The sequence below is a fragment of the Camelus bactrianus genome, chromosome 15, assembly GCF_048773025.1.
Source record: "Camelus bactrianus isolate YW-2024 breed Bactrian camel chromosome 15, ASM4877302v1, whole genome shotgun sequence".
Classification (NCBI taxonomy): domain Eukaryota; kingdom Metazoa; phylum Chordata; class Mammalia; order Artiodactyla; family Camelidae; genus Camelus; species Camelus bactrianus.
Window position 1 is genome coordinate 67,727,374 of NC_133553.1, and position 26,101 is coordinate 67,753,474.

The window sequence follows — 26,101 nt, forward strand, 5'->3', positions numbered from 1 at the left end:
TAAGGCTTGCAGGTTTTAATGTTTCATGCTTGTTAACAGAGCAGTCTCAGGGAGCTCCCCTGAGAATCTGCCCTGAGCTTAGAAGCACTTCCTGTGGACGATGGAGGGCCCTGCCTCGTCATACTCTGGCTTGCTGATCCACATCTGCTGGAAGGTGGAGAGAGAGGCCAGGATGGAGCCTCCGATCCAGACCGAGTACTTCCGCTCTGGGGGAGCAATAATCTGTAAAGAGCAAATGTTGTGAATCATGGTCAGTCCCCAGGGAGCAGGGAAGGTGGTCCAGGAATCATCTCACCACACTGCTGGACTGCCCAGGAGAAGGACAGCCTCCATGGTCAGAAAGGAGCAGGAGAAAACTCGTGGTAGGTTAGTTAGACTATTACTCAAATCAAAACCCTCCTTTCCACCTTAGGCCCCTGCCCCTCCAAGAGAAGAGTGCACTGTTCCACCCTGTGACTTTGGGTTGGGCCCTGTATTTACTTTGGCCATGGGATGTCAGCAGACATGACACAGGGGCTAGAAGTGTGCTTCAGGCATGCAGGCAGGTACCCTCTCTCGTGCCTCTGCCATCGTCACGAGAAGAGCTTCCTTTGAAGAGCTGCTGGCCCTTCAGACTGGGCCCCACAGTGAGAACTGTTCCCCTGATCTGAGTTGCTTGGACCTGCAGAGCTGCTGCCTAGCCAAGCTGGACCTAGATCAGCTGACTCCCAGCTGACCTCCAGATGTAGGAGCAATAAAAGCTTATTGTAATGTCCCTGAGATTTCATAGTCGCTGTTATGCAGCAATAGCTGACCAATGCAAACAGCTATAAAGGCAGTGCTGTTCTATTCTTGCCTGGAGTTTGGATGCCTGGGCAGTTTGGGCTGGGATCCCTGCATTCCTGTGTCTGAGCCAGTCTACTCAACAGTCACTCGTTTCAGAGAAGTGCTCAAATTCATATATACGTCATTCATCCTTGCCACTGGGAGTCCTGAGTTTGGCCTTTAGAAATTGGTTATCATGTCCAGCAACTTTGGACTCCACCTAAAAGTGGATCCAGAATGACTGTTACTCTTCAACTAATTCCGATTTCTACAGGGACTAAGAACTCAGTGCCAGAACAAATCATACACAAAACTGATTTTTTTTTTTTTGTCTCCTAAGAATCTCGGTACATATTTCCTAAATTGCAGAGCATCATGGAATTGCAGGATAAGTAGGGTCTTTAGGAGCTATCTTATGATTCAGGCAGACAAAAGTTGCCTCATTGCTTCCTTGACAGACACCTCAATGACTGGCACAGCCACTAGGAAGGTTACAGAGTTTATTGCCAGGCAGTTCTAGTCGTGAGAAAACTCTGGGTTGTCTTGAGCAGGAGGCCCTGAATCTCAGCCCCACTGCCACCGCACATCCCTTCTTCCCTATCCCCACCTCCCCCAGTGCCTCTACACACATCTTGCTGCACAATCTGGCTGGGGTGTTCGTACCCGCACACACACCCCTGGGCACATTTGGTCACTCTATTTCCCCTGCCTGCAGTGCCCCTTCCCCTCCTCTGGGCTTGTTTAAGCCCTTCTTCCATTCATCATGTCCACTACTTAGATCCTAAACTTGAAGGCCGACACATATGACTAAAGTCAGGGCAGTGGCTCATGAATTGGGATATGCATCAATTCACTGGTGTCCCTGTATCCGTGTAGGTGATGGGGGCATCTCATACCTATCGAACCGGACTCTGCGGGTGATGCTAGGTGCAGTACCCTGACACACGGCCCCGCCCAGGCCTGGCACAGTGTCCCCCATGTGGCAGGCCTCAATCAGCATGGCTGCTCCAGTGGCTCTGGGTGAAAAGAGCCCACAGGTTCTCCCCTGCTTGCTGGTGGCCCGCTCTGCTTCCCTGAGCTGAGCACCATCTGCTAGGCAGGTGGAAGGCGTCTGCGAAGGAGGTTCTCAGAATACTGACTGTAGAGAATACACTTCCTCAGAGCAGGCCTGCTCCCCAGACACCAACTTTAATGTGAGACTTTGTAGCTTTCAGCCTATTTGTTATCTCTCTCCTTCGCCCAGCTCTTTCTAACCCTGCTAGCAGCCAAGTTCCTAGGAGCCCTAAGCATGTCTGTATGATTGCTTCGGGACGGGGGCAGGGGTCAGGGAGAAGCAGTAAGACAGATGAGCCCCTGTTCTGATGAGGCCTCTGAGGTGAGAAGCAACATGGGAGGGCTGTGGCCAAGATGGGACAACAGGTCAGAGGCTGTCCGGGAATCCGGGAAAATCCCTGTGAGTCTGAACCAGCAGCCTGTCATCTGGCCAACATTCTCTCTTTGGAAATTTCACCTTCCTCTGTGGTGATGCCCAGGTCCTTTTTAAAATTCAAAGATGCTGTGATGTTGCCTCCTTCTTCTCTTTCCCTTCTCATTTCCTTCTCACCCCCCTCAGCTTCTCTTCATCCCAAATTCTTTTACCTTCTTCTGGTATGGCATCTGTCCAATTATGTTTGAGAGCCCAAGCTAAATGTGTCTCCAGCTCATCAGCATCCAAGGAACATAATCCCCCGAGATGAAATCTGTCTCAGGCCAGGACGAGGGTGCACCCAGGGGACTACCAAGCTACAGGCCTGGCAGCCTGACTAGGGACCTCTCCCAAGTAGAAAGGTATTTGTACAACGAGCTGGATGAGGGACCCAGGGCAGGACCCACCTTGATCTTCATGGTACTGGGGGCCAGGGCTGTGATCTCCTTCTGCATCCTGTCAGCAATGCCAGGGTACATAGTGGTACCCCCGGAGAGGACGTTGTTGGCGTATAAATCCTTGCGGATGTCAATGTCACATTTCATGATGGAATTGTAAGTCGTTTCATGAATGCCAGCTGACTCCATGCCTAGCGGAGATCAGAATATCTAGTCAGCATCCACCACCCCACACCTGCTGCTCCTCAAGCGCCCCTCCTGTTGTTGCAGCTACCCTTGTTCAGACCCTTAATCACCTGCCTGATGGATTACAAGGTCGGACCCTCCACTGGTCATCGCCCTGCCTTTAGCTCGCCCCTGCTCTGATTGGTCTTTCACATTGTTGCCCGAGGTATGTTTCTAAAGAAACACTTTCATTGTATCATTTTTTTCTGCATAGCTTTATTGAGATAGAATTCATGTACCATAATAGTCACCCTTTTAAAGTGTATAGTTTAGTAGTTTTTAGTATATTCACAGAGTTGTGCAACCATCACCACAATCTAATTTTAGAACATGTTTAACACCTCAAAAATAGCAGGGAGGGTATAGCTCATGCTTAGCATGCACAAGGTCCTGGGTTCAATCCCCAGTACCTCCTCTAAAAATAAAGAAATAAATAAACCTTATTACCTGCCCCCACCAAATAAATAAATAAGTTAATCAAAAATAATCTCGGTACCCATTAGCAGACACTCTCCATTTTCCACTCCACCCCTTCGTGACCACTTCACCACTTAGACAACCACTAATCTATTTTCCATCTCTAGAGATTTGCCTATTTTGGACATGTCATATAAATGGAACCATGTAACGCTTGTCCTTTTGTGTCTGGCTCCTTTCACTTAGCATAATGTTTGCAAGGTTCACCCATGTTATAGCCAAATTATAATTCCATGGCATGGATATACCCATCATGTTACCTTGACAGTCCCCCACTGCCTGCAGGTTGACAGCTAGCTACCTTAGCCTGGCGCCCAGATCTTCCACAGTAAAAAGTTTGCATGCCAAACCATCTCATGCCCACCTATCTGGCCTCCCCCACTTCCAGTCCTTTTTCCATGTGATGTAATTCCATACCGTAGACAGAGGAATCTTCCTAAAGTGAAAAACTGACTTTGCTACACTGCTGCCTAGAAATGTCCAGGTGAGTATTCCATCGTATATATATATATATATATATATATATATAGTGTGTGTATGTATATGTATCACATCTTCTTTATCCAATAATAAAAAAAAGCTTCCAGGGGACTGCATTGCTGATATGATTAACCCCCATGGTCTTTGTGTGGCCCAGTGGCTCTCTCCAGTTTCCTCTGTGTGCAAACACACACACACACACACACGTGACCCATCATGTCCCACACAGAACATGACTTTTCACTCCTCTGTGCTTTGCACATACCTTTCCATCTGCCTTGCATGCCATTCCTCACTCTGCACTCCTCTCATCCCCAGATACCATAAAATGATACTTATTCTTCAAGGCTCTGTTCAAATATTCACCTTCTCTGAGAAGCCCTCCCTGGTTTCTTAGGCCGATAGCACTTTGTCCAGTTTGCTGTTTACCACTACACTGTAAGTCAACCTTTGCTTACAGGCCCTTCTCTCATCCACTCCTCAAGAAAGTAGTTGTCCTTGTATTAAATACTATCTTTTTTAATCCTTGCGGCAACCCTATCTGGTAGTACGATCATGATTTCCACTTTAGAGGTAAGAAAACTGACGTTTGAAAAAGTAACATGTCCAAGGTGACAGGGCTCAAAGGAGCAGAATCAGGACTGAAACCAGGTCTGACCCATCCTGTTTACTGTACAGGTTTCAGACCCCATGACCTAAATGTTGAGGGATCCAAGTGGGGCTTTGTGATTTAACCTCATTCTTAGTTTCATGTTCTATCCCCTACCCACCTTTTCCTTTATTTTGATTTCCTTGCCCTTTTATTTAAAATTGAAATTTATCTAGTTGTATTGCTCGTGTATTTCTGGCCCTTCCTGGAAAAATATCGGCTATGTGTAACCGATAAACAGTGCACGTGGCCCCTGGTAATTCTCTCTCCGACCCCGCCCTCCCGCCTGGCAGGGACCAGGGCAGCGCCTCACCGATGAACGAGGGCTGGAAGAGGGTCTCGGGGCAGCGGAAGCGCTCGTTGCCGATGGTGATGACCTGCCCGTCAGGCAGCTCGTAGCTCTTCTCCAGGGAGGAAGAGGAGGCCGCCGTGGCCATCTCATTCTCAAAATCCAGGGCCACATAGCACAGCTTCTCCTTGATGTCACGCACGATTTCCCGCTCGGCTGGAAAGAGTAGGAACCACAGAGAGCAGATACTCAGTTCTGTTAGTTTGATTGTCCCACTGTGATGGCCATGAAAACATCCCGCTTACTTCTCCTTTGGACTCAGTCTCAGGATGAATGTTAATGCCTTCATTCCTCTTTCTAAAGTGGAAGTTCAAAATCTTGCTTCCCACGGAAACCTTTGCAAATGCTTTTCATCTTTCTCCCATCACTCTGCCCTGATGTAGCTGCAGCCTCCCTGAGGGCCTGGAAGGACACATTTCCCCTCTAGGTGGAGGCTTAGATGCTGGGATCATACAGAATCTAGGAAGACCCCTACCTAAGCATTCTTCCTGCCCAGGGGGCTGCTTCCCCTTAGAAATTCAGGCTTTATTTATTCCATTTGTCCTCAGACAAACCATAGATGCCCCCTAAATAATGGAAGGCACCACCAGATCCTTACCACCATTCAGGCCCATAAAAACTTGCTCTGATCCTAGTGTGGACGTAGACAGAGGTGGCAGGTCCCCGGAGAGGGAGGGGGTGCTGTGAAAAAGCACTTTAAGGAGGGCGAAGCTGAGTGCTGCTTAGGACAAGAAAGTGTAAGCCTTGTCCTTCTCCCCAGGGTGTCTTGGTCGGGAACATTCCTCCTTAAATAAGGCTGCCTTGACTACCTGGTCTTGTCCAGATAGTCCAGGGGCGCAACCCCAGACCAGGGCCTCCCTGTCTACCCTAAGGGAGTTTGAGGACCCAGGACCACCGACTTCTCATTAGTCCTGAGCACCTCTGGTCCTAGATCACATGTGATTCTGAGCTCAAGTCCAGTCCAGAAGAAGCTGGATACCTGTGGTCACAAAGGAATAGCCCCTCTCTGTGAGGATCTTCATGAGGTAGTCCGTGAGGTCGCGGCCGGCCAGATCAAGGCGCATGATGGCGTGCGGCAGCGCGTAGCCCTCGTAGATAGGGACGTTGTGGGTGACACCATCCCCTGAATCCAGGACAATGCCTAAGGACAGAGGGGATAAGGACCTATGAAAACCTTTATGTTTCTTTCATCTGCCTCTTTCTGGGACCTGTTACCAAATGCAATTCTGCTACCATATTTTTCTTTAGCAGCTAGAAAATTCACCCACTGTGAGAATCATCACTCATATTTCTTTGGTGTACATCAATTTTTGTGTGTGTCAGTTTATTCTCCCCAGTGAGACTGTAGTCTTCTGGAAGACAAGTAAAATGTCTCCTCTTCCTCTATTCCATGTCACAGAAGTGCACACTTGTCAACTGGCATCTAGGATGCACCTCCGCTAAGCAAGGCTGGATAAGTTGCATATTCTTCAGGCATCAAATAACACATGTGCCCATGCAGTTAGAATGTTAGCTCTAAAACGACAGTAAAAACCAGCTTGAAAAAACAACATTCTCTACTGATGAACCTTTTAGTAAACCGAGAAGGGAAATAAGTTTTCTCAATATGATAAGAAATCCCTCTAGATCCAACAGCCACAGCATAATTGACGGGGGAAACACTACAATAGTGTTGTTGTATGATTATTATTGAATAGTGTCCTGCATGTTCTAGCCAACGCAATAAGACAGAAAATAGAAGTAACAGGTATTGTTATCAAGGGAAACAGAATTTTCATTGTTTGCAGACGATATGGTTGTATACCTAGAAGACCTCAGAGAATCAACTGAGAAATCGTCAGAGTTAATAAGAAGGTTCAGTAAGGGCCAGATCCCAAATAAATATCCAGAGACCAGTAGCTTACTCTTACACAAGGATGTTGATCACAGCATACTGTATAAAAAAAAAAAACAAAAAACCCTGGAGATAACCTAAAAGTTCAGCAATAGAGAAATGGTAAAATAATTAAATAAATCTTGGAACCATCGTACAATGAGTACCACGTGGCCGTTAAACACAACATTCACAACGTACAGCCAAGCGCAAAGAGCAGGATACCGAACTGTATATACTCTGTATTTCCCCATCACTGTCCTTATCACCTGCAGCAAAATTAGCTTTTACTTTTGTCTCTCCTCCACGAGGCTGTTAGCTCCATAACAGCTGGGTCTGTCTCATTTGTCAGTGTGTGCCCATGGCCTGATGCAGTGTTTGGCATGTGGTAGGGAGTAAGGGAAAATATTTGCTGAACGAATGAATAAAAGGGTAAACCAATGAATACGTGAATGAACGTTTAAATGATGTTCATGGAAGTGGTCAAGTCCCTATTAAAAATTGCTTTTTTTCCCTGAGCACCTGTCTCTACCAAGGCTGCATCCTACTTACACATCCACCATCACAGGTTCTGCTGCTGCTGCTTCATGAGCAGAAACATTCCAGTACTGCTGGAAAGTGTGTTTAAGCTCCAGGCTGACTGCGGGGAGGGAAGTGGCCCTTGCCTAGTCATGGTTTGTTCCTGTAAACTCTTTCTGGCTATACTGGGTAGACTCACATCTGCATTCTACCTGGGTTTCCCTTCTGTTATCCCTAACCGAGGTTTTCCTTGGTAGCTGCCCCTTAGATTCTTCTGAACAGGAACCTCTGCAGGAGCCCAGCTTTCCCTTCCTGCCCCTCTAGTCAGAAAGGGAGCGGATTACAGTGCTACTCACCCGTTGTGCGGCCGGAAGCATAGAGGGAGAGCACGGCTTGAATGGCGACGTACATGGCGGGGACATTGAAGGTCTCAAACATGATCTGAAAGGACAATGCAGACGGGAAGACTGGCAGAAATCACAGCACCTCTTGGCCCACAGAACGGCTTGTGATTTTGTTTAGAGCAGAACTGTGCCTATTTACCCCACTCCCACGTCCTACAGTGTCTGGCATGGACTACACACGCAGCAGGTCCTCAAACAACTCTGCTGCATTGATGCACGAACCGGAGAAAGGGCCTGGCCAAGCATCCCTGTTGCATTCTTGTGTCAGTGCTCAAGTCTTCCCGGCCTCTTACCTGCGTCATCTTCTCCCTGTTGGCCTTGGGATTTAGGGGGGCCTCCGTGAGCAGAGTTGGGTGTTCCTCGGGTGCTACCCGCAGCTCATTGTAGAAGGAGTGGTGCCAGATCTGGGTGGGACAAAAGTCAGATGAGTCCAGCAGGCTCCCAGTGGGCTGGAAAATTCCGATGGACATGCCCAGGCTGGGAGAGTATGGTACAAATTTTCTCAGAATGGACTGGATCTGGAGAATAGGCTTGTCAGTCCCGGAAATTTCTTTTTGTGGGGCGGGAGACGTGGTCATTAGGTTTGTTTGTTTGTTTGTTTGTTTGTTTGTTTATTTATTTATTTATTTATTTATTTGAAGGGAGGAGCTGGGGATTGAACCAAGGACCTTGTGCATACTAAGCATATGCTCTACCACTGAGCTATACCCTCCCCATCCTGGGAATTTCTGATTGACCTTCAGAGGCTATATTCCTTCTCAACAGGGCCCCAGACAGGACTCAGACTTGGGGCCAATAGACTTAGCATGTTGATTATTTCCACCTGAACTTGCCTCCTCTTTATTCTTCTCCCTTCTCGCTCCTGCTCTGTGCCCTGGGGGGCCAGGCCCATTGCAGCTCTCTGGTTCCTGGCTGTGTCTGGCTGATGGAAGATACCAGCAAGAGGCTGGAGAGTGGGAGGAGGGAGAAGGGAAGAGGGCAGGGGTCCTCCTGGCAGCGATGTGGCCGTCCTTGAGCACAGCTCCTCTTGGGCAGCCCCTCTTCAGGCTCCAGCTGTCACTGAACCCTGGTGACGCTGCCCTTGCCCCATTCAGCCTTACAACCATAAGAGCTTCCTCTGTTGCTAGTATTTGGGTGCCTCCACATCCCTCTCTGGTTCCCTAATCCTGCTGACACCTCTGTAAGTCGTCCTTCCAAATTAATTTCAAAACCCCAGCTCGGTGTCTATGATTTCCTGCTGAAACCTGACAGATATGCGTGAACTTTCACTTAAGACTTTTCAGCTTGGATAATTCCTCGTTGTCGGGTGCTGACCTGTGCATCACGGAATGTTCAGCAGCATCCCTGACTCCCACCCACTAGGTGCCAGTAGCATCTCTCCAGCTCAATGAGCGACAATAATCTCCAGACATGGCCAAATGCCCGCTGGGAGGCCAAATCGCCCTGGCTGAGAATCACCGCTGCAGAGGCAGTGATTTCTTTGCTCTGTGCCCAGTTCCCTCTTCAGCGACACAGAGGGATTCGGCAAAGAGTGGCAGGGACATAGGGCTTTGACTTCCTCAGAGGTGGGGCACGGGGCCCTTTGAGTCCATTGTACCCGTATATTCATGGACCCTCGCTTTGTGCTAGGATGGTGCTGAGCGTGATGAAGGCAGACAGGAATCAGACACAGCCCCGAGATCTTAGTTTCAAAGTCTGGAGAGGAGACAGGCAGTGGAAAAGACAAAACACAAAGACACATCCAGATTTAAGTGAAGGAAGAGGCAGGAGAAGTTCATTTTCTGGGAGATTTGAGTGGGCCCTGAAGGCAAAGGAAGGTCTGCAGAGACCGAGAAAGGCATCTTGAGAGCAAATGGCACAAGGGGAGGCCTGGACTGTGGAAGGCGCCCAGGAGACATGCGGGAGATGGCAACAGGTCTCAGTCAGGTGATGTCAGAATTTCCTCAGATGTGGGTCCCTGACGCTTTGTATCAGAATGACCTGGGACAGGTGTTACAGCTGCAGGTGCCTAGGCTGTATCCCAGACCCACGAATCAGAATCTCCGGGTGCTGGGACCGAGCGTCTGCACTTGATTTTCTTTCATTTTGGGGAGATTTTATAAAGCACTTGAAAGATTAAAGATGTTGACAATTTTAAAATCAGAGAAATATTTTTAAGAGGAATAAAAATTCCCCATATTTCCATCACCTACTAATGAACGTTCTGGCCTTTTCCTTCTCCCTAATCTTTCATCTTAATGTATTTTCAAATGTATTATTATTACCATTTATTTACTTTACATACTTTCACTTATTTGTTATTCACTCTTGTTATACTTTTATGCTTAATTTTGTTTCCTGTCACTTTCAGTTAATATAACATAAATAACTTTCTTTTTCATGGAAAATATTTATTTTTAATAAATTGAACAAAAATTTATTTTTAAGGCTTATGCAACATTTTTCATATAGTTCACCATCAAATATTTAATCACAGTGCTATTCAAGGTATCTGATTTTTGCTTATAAATAATCCTATGATAGCCATCTTTGTGTATATTATATTTTCTTTTTTCTTTTCAGGATGTTTTCCAAAGAAAAAAGTTCTGAAAGTAGAATCACGGGGCTAAAGAGCATGGCAGTTGGAAAACCTTTCGATTTCTATTACCCACAAAGAGGCTAAATTGGTCTTTAGTTCAGAATATGAAGACACCTGTTTTATCCTTTCCTGCATTTAGTTTTCTCACTCTTAAAATATGAAATGGATTGATAGGTAAAATAGTTTTTTTTACTTTGCATTTTAAAATAAGTTTTAAAAATAATTTTTCAAAGAAGTTTAAACTTTTCCAGACTGTCAGCTTTTGATAATTTCTTTTTGGCCAATTATCAGGTTATGTCCCTTGATTACCTGTCTGGTGGAGAGTTAGTGTTTTTAATTATCAATTGACAGAAGCTGTTTATATTAATCCTCCATTGCATTTGTTGTGAACATTAAAAAAATTTTTTTTATTGAAGTAGTCATTTACAGTGTGTCAATTTCTGGTGTACAGCACAATGTCCCAATCACGGACACACATCCACGCATTTGGTGAACATTGTTTGTAATTTGTTGTTTGCCTTTACATTTGGTTTTACTTTTTCACATATCAACCAGAAGTTATGATATTTAAGAGATCATATCTGTCATTCCTTTTCTTTTCTAAAATTTATTTATTTATTTATTTGTTTTTAGGTTTTCTCTTTTTCTGCTGTTCTTTGGGGGGATTCCATCAGTTTTTTAAAATTTATTTTCAAAATTTTATTTATTTATTTATTTAAGGTTTTCTCTTGCTTTTTTGGGGGGGTAAGTAATGAGGTTTATTTATTTATTTATTTATTTATTTATTTATTTATTTATTTATTTATTTAACAGAGATACTGGGGATTAACCCAGAATATAGTCCAGTCGTGTGTGCTAAACATGCCCTCTGCCACTGAGCTCTATCCTCCCCCCTTTATCATTCTTTTTCCCTACAACTTCTTTCACCGGGAGTTTAATAAATACTCGCACTTACTATATTGTATCCTTTATCATTTGAATTTTTATATTTAACTTTTATATTCAATCGATATTTGTTGGATGAAACCGTACGAGGTAAGGTCAATAAATAGATTCCCCGTCCCCCAAATAACTCATCGGCTGTCACAGAACAATTCATTAAATAATCCTTTTCTCCCATCTGGTGTTGGAAGTTTCACTTACCATGTATTTCCTTTTTACCTCTGTATTAGTACCAAATCATTTGATTTTTTGTAACTCTACATTATATTTTAATGTTTGGATGTGGCAAGTCTCCTCTCATAGTTTTTCTTATTCACTTTACTCTCATAGGTTTTGCCTTATTTATTTCCCCACCCTTTATGATTATCGTGCATAATTAAAACTTGTGATATTTTTGGTCAAACTCACAGAAGCAGAGAGCAGAGTGCTGGTTTCCAGGAGCTGGGGGAAGGGAAAGTGGGGAGAAGTTGGTCAAGGGGTCCAGGGTTTCAGTTATGTAGGTGGGTAAATTCTGGTGAGCTTGGTGACTCTAGGTAACCTTGCTGCCCTGTACACTTGAAATTTGCTAAGACGGTAAGTCCCAAGTGCTCTCAGTACAAGAAAAAAAACCAACTATGTGAGGTGGTAGATACGTTAATTAGCTTGAATATGGTGACTGTTACATAATGTATACACGTATTAAACCATCAAGTTGTGTACCTTGAATATATACAATTTTAAACATTGTGGGATTTTTATTAGAATGGCAATGAGACTATAAATTAATTTGAGAAGATTTGATAGCTTTACCCTATTTGTGTTTTCTTTTAAGGCACATAATATATTTTTAGGGCTTCCTTTAAAGAGTTCATATTACTATGGTGAATAAAACACTTTGTCTGTTATGTTTTTGAGTTAGATAGATTGTTTGATATTGTTCAATATATATGAATAATATGTACCATTTATTGAGCATTAAGTATGTTCCATGCTTTGCGGTTATATTAAGTATTTGCCCAGCTCAACCTACAAAGCACCCAAAGAGGAAAGTATTTTTATCTCCACAAATAAGGAAGCCAAGGCTCAGAGAGGGGGATTTGCTCCCAGATCTCCTCGCCACTCACTCCAGGGTCTGTGCTCTTAACTGTGAAGCAAACGCTATTGTATTTTACCAATTTATCTCACATCCCGAGTTTACTGAATCTAAGATTTAGAGAAAAGTATATGTGAAGCATAGATTTCAAACCAACTTTTCTTTATTCCCTGTTGCAATCTGCTCAGTAAGCTCTGTATCACATTTCAAAAAGCGGTCATTGCAGAAACAAGAACTCTCAGACAACCGTCAGCAGAAATTATCAAAAGAATATCAGAAAGGCTCTATTAGTATTTTGCACACATGATTTTGTTCAACACAAGCTGCCATTTAAAAATTACCCCTCTAACAAAGGAGGCAAGAATGGAATACAATGGAATAAAGACAGTCTCTTCAGCAAATGGTGTTGGGAAAACTGGACAGCAGCATGTAACGCAATGAAGCTAGAACACTCCCTTACCCCATACACAAAAATCAACTCAAAATGGATCAAAGACTTAAACATAAGACAAGATACAATAAACCTAGAAGAAAATATAGGCAAAACATTATCTGACATACATCTCAAAAATGTTCTCCTAGGGCAGTCTACGCAAGCAATAGAAATAAAAGCAAGAATAAACAAATGGGACCTAATGAAACTTACAAGTTTCTGCACAGCAAAGGAAACCATAAGTAAAACAAAAAGACAACCTACGTCTGGGAGAAAATTTTTGCAAATGAAACTGACAAAGGCTTGATCTCCAGAATATATAAGCAGCTCATATGACTTAATAAGAAAGAAACAAACAACCCAATCCAAAAATGGGCAGAAGACCTCAACAAGCAACTCTCCAAGGAAGAAATACAAATGATCAATAGGCACGTGAAAAAATGCTCAATATCACTCATTATCAGAGAAATGCAAATCAAAACTACAATGAGGTATCACCTCACACCAGTCAGAATGGCCATCATTCAAAAGTCCACAAATGACAAATGCTGGGGAAGCTGTGGAGAAAAGGGAACCCTCCTACACTGCTGGTGGGAATGCAGTTTGGTGCAGCCACTATGGAAAACAGTATGGCGATTCCTCAAAAGACTAGGAATAGACTTACCATATGACCCAGGAATCCTGCTCCTGGGCATATATCCAGAACCAACCCTACTTCAAAATGACACCTGCACCCCAGTGTTTAGCAGCACGATTTACAATAGCCAAGACATGGAAACAGCCTAAATGTCCATCAACAGATGACTGGATAAAGAAGCTGTGGTATACTTATACAATGGAATACTATTCAGCCATAAAAACCAACAACATAACACCATTTGCAGCAACATGGATGTTCCTGGAGAATGTCATTCTAAATGAAGTAAGCCAGAAAGAGAAAGAAAAATACCATATGAGATCGCTCATATGCAGAATCTAAAAAAAATAAATACAAAACAGAAACAGACTCATAGACATAGAATACAAACTTGTGGTTGCCAAAGGGGTAGGGGGTAGGATGGGACAGACTGAGATTCCAAAATGTAGAATAGATAAACAGCATTATACTGCATAGCACAGGGAAACATATACAAGATCTTGTGGTAGCTCACAGCGAAAAAAATGTGACAATGAATATATGTATATTCATGTATAATTGAAAAATTGTGCTCTACACTGAAATTTGACACAACATTGTAAAATAACTATAACTCAATTTAAAAAATGTTAAAAGTAAATAAATAAAAAAGTTACCCCCCACACACATCTTCTGACACACACAAAAACAACTTCTAGAAATCCCTAGAGATTCCTACTTAAAATTTTCACTAGAGAAGCATCGTAATAATACAGCATCGATGCACCACCTATCTGAGGTCATGATGGGGAAAATAAAAGGAAAAAGCTATTTGCTTTTCTAGAGGCAGCAGCATGTTTTAAAGAAGGATAAGCACTGGGCTGGAGTGAAAGATGCAGGAAAGGATGAAGCTGGAACTTAGGAGGGACCCAGTCCTCAGATGCCAGGCGGTGAGTTAGGAACCTACTGTTAGTGAGCAGCGCCTGAAGGGTCCGACCAAGGAGGTGAGTCTGTTTTCAGAAAGATAACTTTGCAGCAATGCAGAAAATGACTTGGGTGAGTGAGGCAGGAGACTGGGCAATCAGTCAGGAAGCCATTGCAGTCGTCCAGTGAGAGATGTTGGCAGCCGAGGCTGAAGAAAGGCCGTGGGGATGGCCAGGGAAAAAAGAAGGATATGAGAAGTATTTTAGAGCAAGAGTTAACAGGGCTGAGGCCTGCGGGATGTGAGGGTCGTGATGGCACACCGTCATTAGAGGGGGGTCCGCCCGTACCTTCTCCATGTCATCCCAGTTGGTGATGATGCCGTGCTCAATGGGGTATTTGAGAGTCAGGATCCCTCGCTTGCTCTGCGCCTCATCCCCCACGTAGCTGTCCTTCTGGCCCATTCCCACCATCACGCCCTGCGATGCAAAGGGGAGGGAAGGAGAGCGGAATTGGCTGAGGGCTCCACCTGGGGGGATTTAGGCATCGGAAGGTCTCCAAAGGAAGGTAAAGGCAGGAAAAATGCCCTGTTCCTCTGGAAACAGGACCAGAGACAAGGATGGGGCAGATACTGAGGATGTGGAAATGGCGGGAGAGACGGCAGAGGATTTCTGCGGGCCGGTCTCCCTTCTCCCCCCTAAAACAGCGTCGTTTTCTGAGCGAGAACAGGTAGCATCCATCCACGTCGTCCTCGTGCCTTACCTTACTTCACACGCACGCACGCACGCACGCACACACGCACACACAGCCCCGCAGAGACTCCACGACGGACGCAGTGCTTCCTCCCAGCAGCTCACAGCCTCGGGTCCTGCTGAGCACACACCTGGTGGCGAGGGCGCCCCACGATGGAAGGGAAGACAGCCCGGGGGGCGTCATCTCCTGCGAAGCCAGCCTTGCACAGGCCGGAGCCGTTGTCACACACGAGCGCGGTGGTTTCCTCTTCACACATGGTGAGTGTGGCCGAGTGAATCGGGGGCTGGAGCGCCTTGGGGGACTGGGGAGGAGAGAGAGAGCCGGCCACTTGTCAGAATCATGTTGGAGAGTTTTCTTGGCTTTGGGGCCTGACTGTTGGCAACCAATAGTTCCGGGAGAGACCAGGGTGGCCCTGGCCCCTCACTCTCTGGCATTGGGACCTCTCACCTCCACCCTGCCATTTGGGGCAGAATTGTGTGCCCCCCCAATTTCTATGTTGAAGTCCTAACCTCCAGTAGCCCAGAGAGTGACTGTATTTGGGGATAGGGCCTTTAAAGCGGTAATTAAATTAAAATGAGGTCATTTCCCAATATGACTGGTGTCAAATACACCTAATTCAATAGAACTAAATTGGAACACAGACACACAGAGAGAAAAGAAAAGACCATGTGAAAACACAGTAAGAAGACAGTCTTCTACAGGCCAAGGAGAGAGACCGCGGAAGAAACCAGCCCTGCTGACACCTTGATCTCAGACTTCTGGCCTCCAGAACTGTGGAAAAAATAAATTTCTGTTGTTAAGCCACCCACTCTGTGGTCTTTTGTCATGGCAGCCCCAGCAAACGGATCCATCTGCCTCTTAAAGACTGAAGTGGTGATGAAGCTTCAATGCAATGCAGAGAATCTCTAAAAGACTTAAAGTTTAGAAAAGTTTAAAAATTGCCAATACATAATTAAGAATTATTATTTAGTATGTAAAAGAACTCTTACATCAGTAAGAAAGAAGGAAATAGCCCCAAAAGGGAAAAAAAAAGACAAGAAATAGATAATTGACAGAAAAGGAAATACAAATATCCAACAATTACATGAAAAGTTGACTAGCCTCACTGCTTACCAGGAAGCATGAATGAAATAAGATCATTTTCACCCATTGTATTGTTAAGATTCAAAGTTTTATCATAGGTGTTGGCAAAGGTGGGAAAACCAGCAGTCTATAATCAGAGGAACAACCTAGTACTACCCAAAGGTGCCCTGAGGGATGCTGTACCGAAGTTAAGAGAAGGGCCAGGCAGATCGACACGAACTAATATGGGTAGACTTCTAAACCACTCCACTGTGTGATCAAAAGCAAGCTGCAGAATAGAATGTTCAGCATAAAACCATCTCAGTTCTTTTTAAAGCCCCAAACAATATTTTGTATTTTCCATACTTTTCTTTTTGTGGATGTGAACCCATAGGAAAAAATTCTGGGAAAAAAAAAAATCTAAGAATGAGTGTAATGATTACCTCTGGAGGTGGGAAGGGGACCGGGAGGGGAAGGGTCGTAATGTTAACATTTTTGACAAGGAGAGTGTATCCAGGTACAGTTTAGAATTAAAACCAATCCTAATATGTCATTAAGGACAAAAAGAGGCAGTAGTTACAGGTAAAATGTACACTAAGCATAGAAGCCTGTTGAGGAGGAAGGGGGAGCCTGGGAGGAGAGAGGAAAGCCAGAGAGTTCGTGCTGGGACTCACTGGCCCTGCCGCTTCAAAGGAAGTAAAACAGGAGTCTTTCCTCCAATGCAGACCCCGGAAATGAAACGACTGCAGAGAGATGAGGGAATTAATTCTCCCAGCATCTGTGGCAGGTTTCTTTCTTTGGGCAGGGGGAGGGGGAGGGTGTAAAAAACCAGCACTTGGTGACCACAGGGCAGCAACAGAAGCTTGGGAGATGGTGTGGGGACCGCCTCCCGGCCTGGGAAGGCCCGGGCAGGCAGAATGGGAGTGGGAAGGGAAGGGCAGTGGGCAGGCTGACTGTGGGCGTCCAGAGAAGAGAGGCAGAAAAGATGCGGAAAGAGATGGCGGCTGCCGAGGATGATGTGCCCAAGCATCACTCAGAACACGCAGGAGAAGAGAGCAGCGCCACCGAAACCTGGGACCCTGGTCTCCCACGGCCTTATGTGGAAGGTGGACAGTGAAGACCATGGCCAAAGCCAAGAGGAGACAGAGCCACAGGCCTGTGAATGATATTCAGTATCTTGCAGTATGGTGAAAAAGAATATGAAAACGAATATATATATATTCATGTATGACTGAAGCATTATGCTGTACACCAGAAACTGACACAACATTGTAAACTGACTAGACTTCAATAAAAACATAGAGAGAGAGAGAGAGAAAGAAAGAAAGAAGAAGAAGAAGAAAGGCTCCCGAGAGACCGAGAAACTCTTTCACACAATTTTCAGACTAAAAGGAAGCCCTTCCCGGTGATATTCAAGCAGAGGGCACCCTAACAGGGAGGCCCACTATGACTTGTTGAATCCAGAGCTGCTCTGTCCCTGTCGACCTTCACAAGCCCCCAAGGCCATGGAGATCAAGTCCCAGCTCTCAAACTCAGCCCACAAGGCCCAGCAAGGTCTGGCCCCGCCTGTGTCTCCAGGCTCATCTCCCCTCTCGTACCCCTTGGCCTTCTCTCTCTAGCTGTGTGGGTTCTCTTAACTGTGTCATCTCCTCTCCCTTCTGGACATTTAGACACGGGGTCTGGAACACCCCCCCCCCCATTTGCTCCTCTGCCTCCTGTCACCTGTCAGTCCTCTGCATCAACACTGCATTTTCACGAGGCCTCTCCGGCCCACCCACCTCAGTTAGTGGCCCTTCTTCTTTGCCTCACAGCACCTGGAATGTGTCCCTGCAGCAATCATCTCTGCACAACTGGGCTCAGTTGTATTTCTGTAAAGGCAGGAGCTGGGTCTGCTCTTTTCTCCAGTGATTCGTCGATATGCCTAACACCCTGGCACAGGGTGGGCCCTTAAACATTTGTTTAATCAATAGCGATTAAACTCATCCAAATGAATGAGCGAATGAATCAATGGATGTCAAGGAGCAGGATTTTCAGAATAACAGAAGTCAAACAAACCTGGGTAAGAGGATACCAAGGTCTGAGGTGAGGTGGCGACTGAAGGAAAATATTTAGTTGCTCAAAACAATATCGTCTCTGGTCTGAACAGTTTCTGGATTGCAGAGAAGCTCTCTCAGCTCCCACCGTGTTAGAAGACTGGAGACATGGAGAGATAACAGGAGGCAGAGATGGCAAATATTTTCCCAGTGTTCAAAAAGGAAAAGAAGGCAGTTGTCTAAAACCTCAGATAATCTTGATGTGAAAATTAGGCACATTTCCAGAAGGTGTTATCAAAGAAAGCATCATTAAAGAAACAGTGATCTTTTGTAATTGGTAGGAATCTACCAGGAACAAATGCTGGCAGAGGAACAGCCTCCCCCTTTTTTCCCAGGACCACCAGGCTGGAAATGCAGAAGGTGGGAGATATTGAGCTCAACTTAATCTCGCCCTCTGACAAGTTCTCCCGTGATATCCCTAGCGATAAAGTCCCACGGGCTGAACAAAACATCAGGCATATTTACAGCTGCCTGCGTTACTGTCACTGAAAAGTGTTCATGGATAGGTCAGTGTCAACCTGGAGGCATCAATATGCCTCAGAGCTCCACTCTTGGTCCTTTCTCATGTGAAACTCTGATAAATGAGTTGGATGAAAATATAGAATACATGCTTAAATTTCCAGATAAAACAAATATGTTGGATGGAGGAATCAAAGTCCAAGATCTCACAAAGCAGAAGGAAATCGGAGGAATGCAATACAGTTAAATTTAATAGGATAAATACGAGGTTCTGGATGTGAGTCTAGATAACCAGACTGTGAAAGCTCTTGTTTGGCAGCTGTGAGCAGGACCTGGGGTGCTGTTGACAGTCCGCAGTGTGCTGTAGCCAAGCCTAAAAGCTAACCCCACCTCTGGGTGGAGAACTGTGTCCCGTTCTCGGGGCCACCCTCGCAGGAAGAGGTGTGGGGAGGCGGGCTTGCGTTCACTGCTGATACATGTTGAATTCTACTGCTTTTCTGAAGTGGGATTCAAACATGCTTATCAAAAGCCTTAAAAATGTTGACTCCACAAAGACACTTGTGGGAATTTATCATCGGGAAAGTACTCATCGGTGAGTGCAAAGATTGGGCCAGCAGTCAGTTTCTCACAGCTTTGTTTAAAATAATCAAAATCAGAAACAAATTGAATGCTGAAAAAAGTTATTGGATAATAAACAAGTCATTCTGTAAACTAGTTGCCAGAAACCTCCATAAGATAGAGAGCAGAATATTTAATGCAGTGGAAAAGATGCAACCATCTTCGTTAGGTAAAACAACAGTATGTTCCGTGGTTCATTTTTGGTAAAAATGTATTTTTAATTAAAAAAAAAATAGGGGCCTCCCACATACATTATCTGTTTAATCCTCACAAAAGCCCTGAGGGAAGATATTTTCATTCCCATTTTACAGACAAGGAAATCAAGTCTCAAAGAAGAGAAAGGACTTAGCCCACGGGCTCCTGGCTGGGAGAGCAGGGCTGGCTGGCCCAGGACAGGTTCCAAAGCCGGGCCTGCACCTTCCCCATCACCTCAGTGAAACTCTCATGACTTCTCCATGTTTGGTGTTTTGCTTCTGCTTCCCTGTCTCTCTAGGGCTGGTGGCAGCCAAAGCCCTAAAACAAAAGGGTCTGTGTTCTTTTCTCTCTCTGAGCCCCTCCTATGCCACAACTAGGTCTAGATCTATGTGTACAGCCCCCACGCCAGCGTTTAGCACACAGTAGGTGCTCAGTGAATGTTGGATGACTGTCCCTCCACCTGCCTGGCCCTCCCTGGGTGGTCTTCTCTGCCCCCACAGGCTCCACGTCTCATGACAGCTCAGTCACGTGGGCCTGATTTAGACCCACCCAGGGACAGTGCTCTGCCCAAGCTGGTCAGCAAAGAGCTGTTTCCCTGTTCTAGCAGGGGGTCCGCCCTGAGTGGAAAAGCACCTCTAAAGCTAGAAGGCGGCTAGGAGGCAAAGCTGCACCCCTGTGACTGCCTCCCTCTGGGGTCCCGTCAGCACCCCTCTCTCGTGCCTGTCTGGCTTTCCGATGAGCCCTTTTGTCTCCGCCTGAAGTTCCCTATGCATGGAAAGAAAGAGGGCTTTGGACTTGCTTTCCAGCCGCTGAGACAAGCCACAAAGCAGCTTCAAGCTGTCAACAATGCCATTCTACAGCACTTCAGGTGGATTTAAATCTGCTTTTTCGAAGTCGGAGCCAAATGAGAAGTGTGAGGGTGGGGTGCAGGCAGGGTGAGGGGTGCTCGCCTGGAGCGGAGCCTCGACAGGGACCCCAGCTGCCCCGGGGAGAAGGGTTTGACCACGGAGCTTGGCTCTCCTGGAATGTCTCTGGCGGGAGAAACTCTAAACCTCCCTCAGCCGCTGGCTGGTAATTTGTGGCTGGACTCGAGCATGTCAGCTGAACCAGAGCCAAAGTCACTGTGGTTTCCTGGGTCACAACCGCTTTGCACTCGCAGACAGCTGAGTGAACTGTGCTGAGCTCTTTAGCATGAACTGCATCTGGGCTTCGTTGAGGATTTCACGGAGTTGGAAACATAGCTCCCCTCTCCCCAGTAACAAGCAGGAAGAATGTGCTCTCTCACTTACCCCCCTGGATGCCCCCAGGCAAATAAGAGGATGGGATGAGAGCCAGCCCCTCACTCTGAGGGAGCCGGCTTTGGCTTCAGAGTCCCCTCCCACCCTCCTTTCTTCGCCCTTCTCCTGCCTCGGGGTGCCCTCTCCCCTGGCCCCTCCCGGTCTCCCACTCTGGCCTCCAGTGCCCTCCACTGTGAAACGGGAGCCGGTGGCATTTCTCTCCCGGGATGATGGGTCAAACGAAATAATGGGAATGAAGTGCTTTATAAATTGTAAATCCCGGTCAGCACACTAACACGTGTTTTTGTGCAGCCCAGGAGCTAGGAACTTTTTTTTTTTAATTGAAGTACTATCAGTTACAATGCGTCAATCTCTCGTGTACAGCATCATGTCCCCGTCATGCATACATACATATATTCGTTTTCATATTATTTTTCATTAAAGGTTACTGCAAGATATTGAATACAGTTCCCTAAGAATGGTTTTGATATTTTTAAATGGTTGCAAAAAAATATTCTGTTCAAGAAAGCTATATGAAAATCAAGTTTCAGTGCCTGTAAAGAGCTTTATTGGCTCACAGCCACATTTACATACCGTCCATGGCTGCTAGGCTACAATGGCAGAGTTGAAGACTCACAAAACCTAAAATATTTACTAGCTTGGCCTCTACAGGAAAAGTTTGCCAAGCCCTGTTGTGAAGGGCGGCAGAAATAATTCTTAGTATCTCTGTTACTCTTCTCCATTAGAACTTGCTCCCAGACGAAGTCGGTCACACTGGGAGGAGATGGGTGAGCCACGTCCCAAATCAATGATTATGATGATCAACTGGAAGGTTGAATTCATGCCAGCTCCCAAAGACATTTTCGTTTTAGTGGAAAGTTAAAGTCAGAAAAGGAAGGCCGCTCCAATGGTAAGATTTCAAATAACAGTGGGGGAAATATCTTGGGGTGAGGATGCAAATGACAGGTAGGCAGCCTATCACAATCTGCATGTACACGTATATCCACGTGATGATTGCCGAGAAGCACTCCCACGGTGAAAAATACGTGCAGCATCTCTTATTAACTTCAGGGTGTCTTGACTTGGTTGACATACACTAATTAAATTAGAAACAGCTTCTGCCTAGTAACATTTCTGATTCCCAGGGATCTGCCCTTGAAGCCTGCTCTTCTAAAGTTTACCCCAACCACTCACTGTCTCCTCCTGCTTAGCTCCAGTCCCAGCCCCCGTCCTGAGCTCCAGAGCCACAGAGCCAACTGCCTGCGGGGCATCTCCACCCCACGGCCCCTCGACTCCACCCCTGGGACTGCTGCCCTCATCCCCGTACTCTAACTGGACTGGCTCCTCAGAGAATCGCACCACTCACTCAGGATGGAGCCCAGTCCTAACACTGCGACTCTGCCCTCCTCCCTCCCCACCAAGACCCAAGCCCTCTTATTTCTGCCCCCCTTGCCACCCGGCACCACCCACTTGGGGCCACTGCACACTGTGGTAGCAGTCTTGCCCCGTTCCTGTCCACTCTCCTCACAGCTGCCCGAGCAGTCCCTTCAGAGGGCAAGTCTCCTGCTATCACCCTTCTCTAGTCCCCCATTGCCCAATCCTTTAGTTCAGTGTATAAAGACCCAGTAATCTGGCCCTGCCCACCCTTCTGACCTTAGCTCTCCCTGCTTCCTGCCTTGAAATCTGTATCTATAACCTAGGTGTAATTGAGCCACTTAAAGTGTCCCAAAGACCATGCCTCTCTGTCCTGGGACTACCCCTTCCTCCAGGAAGCCTTCCCTGATAACTTCTAGGCTGAGTGAGGGGCTCCTCCTGGGCTTCATCCCTCTCATATATTTATCTATTCCTCTCATCTGTCTCTCCCAGTGACTACAGAAGCCCCTACACTGTCCCTAAGGTGCAGCGACAGTGCCTGGCACATAAGCGCTCAATAAATGTTGCCAGAATGAACAAAAGAAAGGAGGAAAGAAACCTAGGCTCAAGGTCATGATGTCATACTGCCCACCTTGGTTTCCCAGGCCTGGCATGTGGAATCTCTGCTCACCGCAGTTTTCCTAATGCCCAAATAACTCTGTCACAGGAATCTCCACCTCACTTCAGCCCAAGGGCCAGTCTCAAAGTCTAAACCCACTCGAGGAATAAAAGCAAGTGCTTAGAGCCTCCCTGTGCAAAGTGTGGTCCCAGACTTCAGCCTCAGCATCACCTGGGAGCTTATTCGAAATGGAAGTTATCAGGCCCCACCCTAGCCTACTGAGTCAGAATCTGGGGTTAGAGGTCAGGCAAATTTTGAATTTTAACAGGTGTTCCAGGTGATTTTGCAAGTCTGAGCACTCAGGGCCAGGACCCGACATCACCGACCTGAGCTCTTGATACGTGTGTTAGCTCACTGACTCCTTCCAACAGCGCTGCCAGGTAGATCTTATTGCTATCACTCCCCTTTTATGGGTGAGAAATTGAGGTTCTCAGTAACTTTGGTAGCTGGGCAGTCTGCCCCCAGGGCCTGCACCACTGCACCAGCCAGCCTCGGCTGGCAGGATATGTCAGCAGACTCTGATCGCAAATGTGGACACAGACTCGGTCCCATTTTCCTCTTAACTGTTTGTGTCCTTGTGTCTGTGTGTGTGTTGGGGGAGGACAGTGGCACTGGCGGGTGGTTTCACAGCTGGCGTGAGTCCTTCGGACAAGTTGCTTAACTTCTCTAGGCCTCAGTGTTCTCCTCAGAGAATGAATCAGATGGTTTCATGTTCTTTCCAGCCCTAAAACCACACAATGCCTCAGGACACTTGCCCCACCCTACTCCTGACTTTTTGCCTCCCCCAATGACCCTGGAGCCTTCAGGGCTGAGAAAACTCTTAGCCAAGCATGCATGAGGTCAGAGAAACCCGCAGGGGTCAGAAGAAAATACTCTCCCATCCCCAACATGACATATCAGGGACACAGGAATCATCACTGGTTTGGATTCAAATACCCCGAGGAAAGCCATTCTTCTGAAGAGCATCTGCTCCTCTAAAACAACCTCCCAGACATTCTATGCCAGGACAGAGGATATGAGGGTGTAGATCTGCACTAGCCCTGGGGAGCACCGTGAGTAGAGACCGCAGGTGACATATCCCTCCTGCCACCCAGTTAGGGAGCAGGAAGCACCATTCCAGGCTGTCCCTGCCCCAGGATGCCCCATGGCCAGAAATGCCTTTCCCTGGCAGGCAGCAGTGTGCTTGCAGGCACCACTGCACACCGAGGGCCTTGACGTGTGACCTGGGCCGGCGTCACGGAAGCCAGGCCAATCTGGAGGCGCCTCCTGCACCCAGGGGGCCAGGCGGCCCCAGAAAGGCAGAGACGAGACGGCAGAAGCAGTGCAGTACTCACCGGGTGTATGAGAGGTCCTTCTCCCAGTGACTGAGGGCTGCTGTGTCTTTGGCATAAATACCAGAGCAATATAAAACCCCAGAGGCGGATCTTCTTTAAACAGAGTCCCTAAAAAGGCCAGCTGACGGTGTGTTAGCAATATTACCATATAAGGTGGTTTTTTCAATAAATCGGCCTTAGGGGTGGGGAAGGGGGTTGGGTAGAGTGAATTATCATTTGAGAAATGTATGCAAAAGGACTCAAGAGGCAACAGTCCCGGCGCTGGCAGATTTGTCCCTTCTATGCTGCACTTGCATAAACAAAACTCGCACCAGGCCTTATAAGCTGCCCAGAGGGAGGCCAGATGCAGCTCTGCTTCCAGAGAGAGAACCATACCAAGAATGGCAGTGGGTCTCCTCCCTCCACACCTCCCCTCCCAGGCCCCGGGCTGGCCTGGGACACCCATGCAGTGTCCCCAGAGCGGGTGCAATTGTGCCAGGTCTGGTGCAAGACCAGGACAGCTGAAGGCTGAAGGGAAATGCCACCAGCACCCGGGAAAGCGATCCCGCGGGCCCTCCTCACCTGCGGCCCCTCACACAAGCTCGTAGCCCCTGGGCTGCGGCACCTGGGGACCAGGAAACCATCAACTGCCTCTTGAACTTCACTGTTTCTGACCTTCCTCCTTTCCTTACTGGATTCCGTCCGTCAGTCCCTAAATATTGGGAATTACAGCCCAAGGCAGCTGCCAAGAAGGCTCACAGCGTGTGGAATTGTCCGTGTCCTGTGGTCCTTGCCCCTCTCATGATACATGTCCCCTTTCTGAGTAGCCGATCCATTTCCCAAACTAGCAGCTACCAGCTCTGTGGCAATGACTTTCACCGCCACGTTCCCACAGTCCCAATGCCTCATGCCTGATCCAGATTAAAACTGCAGACTGCCTATTGGACATCCCCGCCAAAATGGGACCCTTGTCCCCTCTGCTCGGTGCTACTATGTCTCCTGGGTTCCCTACTTCAGAGTCCTTCCCCTGCATCCTTCGAGCTAGAAACACAAGTCAGTCTAGACTCCCCGCTCTCCCTCATGCTCCACACCCACGTGGGCACCTTTCTGGTGCCCCTCCCTTCCATCCCTGCTGGCCCTGCCCTGCTTCAGGCTCTCATCCTGTCCAGCACAGCTTCCTGACTGGCCTTCCTGACCCCGCCCCATCTTCAAACCCAGCTGTTCCCAAAGTATGGTCCCAGGCTGACCGGAAGGCAGCAACAGCATGACCTGGGACATGTTAGAAATGCAGACTCTCGGTTTTCACCTAGATGGATTGAATCAGAACCCCTGGGGATAGGGCGCAGTCGTCTGTGCTTTACACACCTCCCCCACCCCGTCCAGGTAGTCAGGACACCCACCCCTCACCGGAATACCTGCCTGCGCTGTCCTGGTCCCCCCCACCCCGTGACTCAGCCCGAGGGCTGGGAGGCGTGTGAGGGGCAGCAGGTGAGGAGGGCACGACGGGATTGCTGTCCCGGGTACAGGTGGCATTTGGCTTTTAGTTGTCCTGGGTTTGCCCCAGACTAGGAACAACTGCATCTGCTTTGGGGACACTGCATGAAGTTCTCGGTGGTTTGGGTTGTCCTGGAGCAATGACTCGGTGTCAGGCTGTCTTCCCCGTTCACGAAGGATTGAAGCAGATGAAGGTGTGGGGAAGGAGCGGCCGCTGCTGAGAGGACCCGGAGGAAAGACTAGGGAAGGCTCTGCATGGAGGCTTGGGATTGTCCCATGTGGAGAAAGGGCACTGTGGCCACCATGAGGTTTACTTACTAATCTTTTGACCACTGGCCTGAGTGCTCAGTGCCGAGTCTAAATTCCAGGGCCCTCTGGGAAGCTTCCCTGAGTCTTTCAGGTCCCTGGAAAAGCCCTCGCTGTGGATGGTGGGGGCAGGCCACTCAGCAGATGGAGTGGGAGCTGTCCAGCAGGGACAGAGAGCTGTCAGTCCTGGCCGGGCGAGGCAGCTAAGAGCCGGCGCCCAGGCCGTGCGCTCCCCCTAGTCTCCCGCCCTGGGCAGGGACAGGGGGCAAGTCTCTCTGACCTGATCAGGGATCT

General features: G+C 47.2%; 1 protein-coding gene across 1 annotated transcript; it reads right to left on the minus strand.

Annotated features, from left to right (window-relative positions):
- LOC105066976 (actin gamma 2, smooth muscle) lies at positions 1–24,186 on the minus strand. Its single transcript, XM_010952435.3, has 9 exons — positions 24,029–24,186; positions 15,089–15,259; positions 14,556–14,684; positions 7,937–8,047; positions 7,596–7,680; positions 5,827–5,988; positions 4,812–5,003; positions 2,677–2,858; positions 1–222 (listed from the first exon to the last, which is right to left on the minus strand). The coding sequence occupies exons 2-9, from the start codon at positions 15,212–15,214 to the stop codon at positions 79–81; spliced, it is 1,131 nt and encodes a 376-aa protein (XP_010950737.1). The 5' UTR covers positions 15,215–15,259; positions 24,029–24,186; the 3' UTR covers positions 1–78.
- Positions 24,187–26,101: the final 1,915 nt, after the last annotated feature.

Bases quoted from the DNA above. Each gene is read 5' to 3' on its own strand.
- LOC105066976 (XM_010952435.3), bottom strand. From the start codon at position 15,214: ATGTGTGAAGAGGAAACCACCGCGCTCGTGTGTGACAACGGCTCCGGC. The intron at 8,048-14,555 runs GTACGGGCGGAC...TGTCCCACCCAG, and splicing joins ACTGGGATGACATGGAGAAG to ATCTGGCACCACTCCTTCTA. The intron at 7,681-7,936 runs GTAAGAGGCCGG...TTGTCCTTTCAG, and splicing joins ACAGGGAGAAGATGACGCAG to ATCATGTTTGAGACCTTCAA.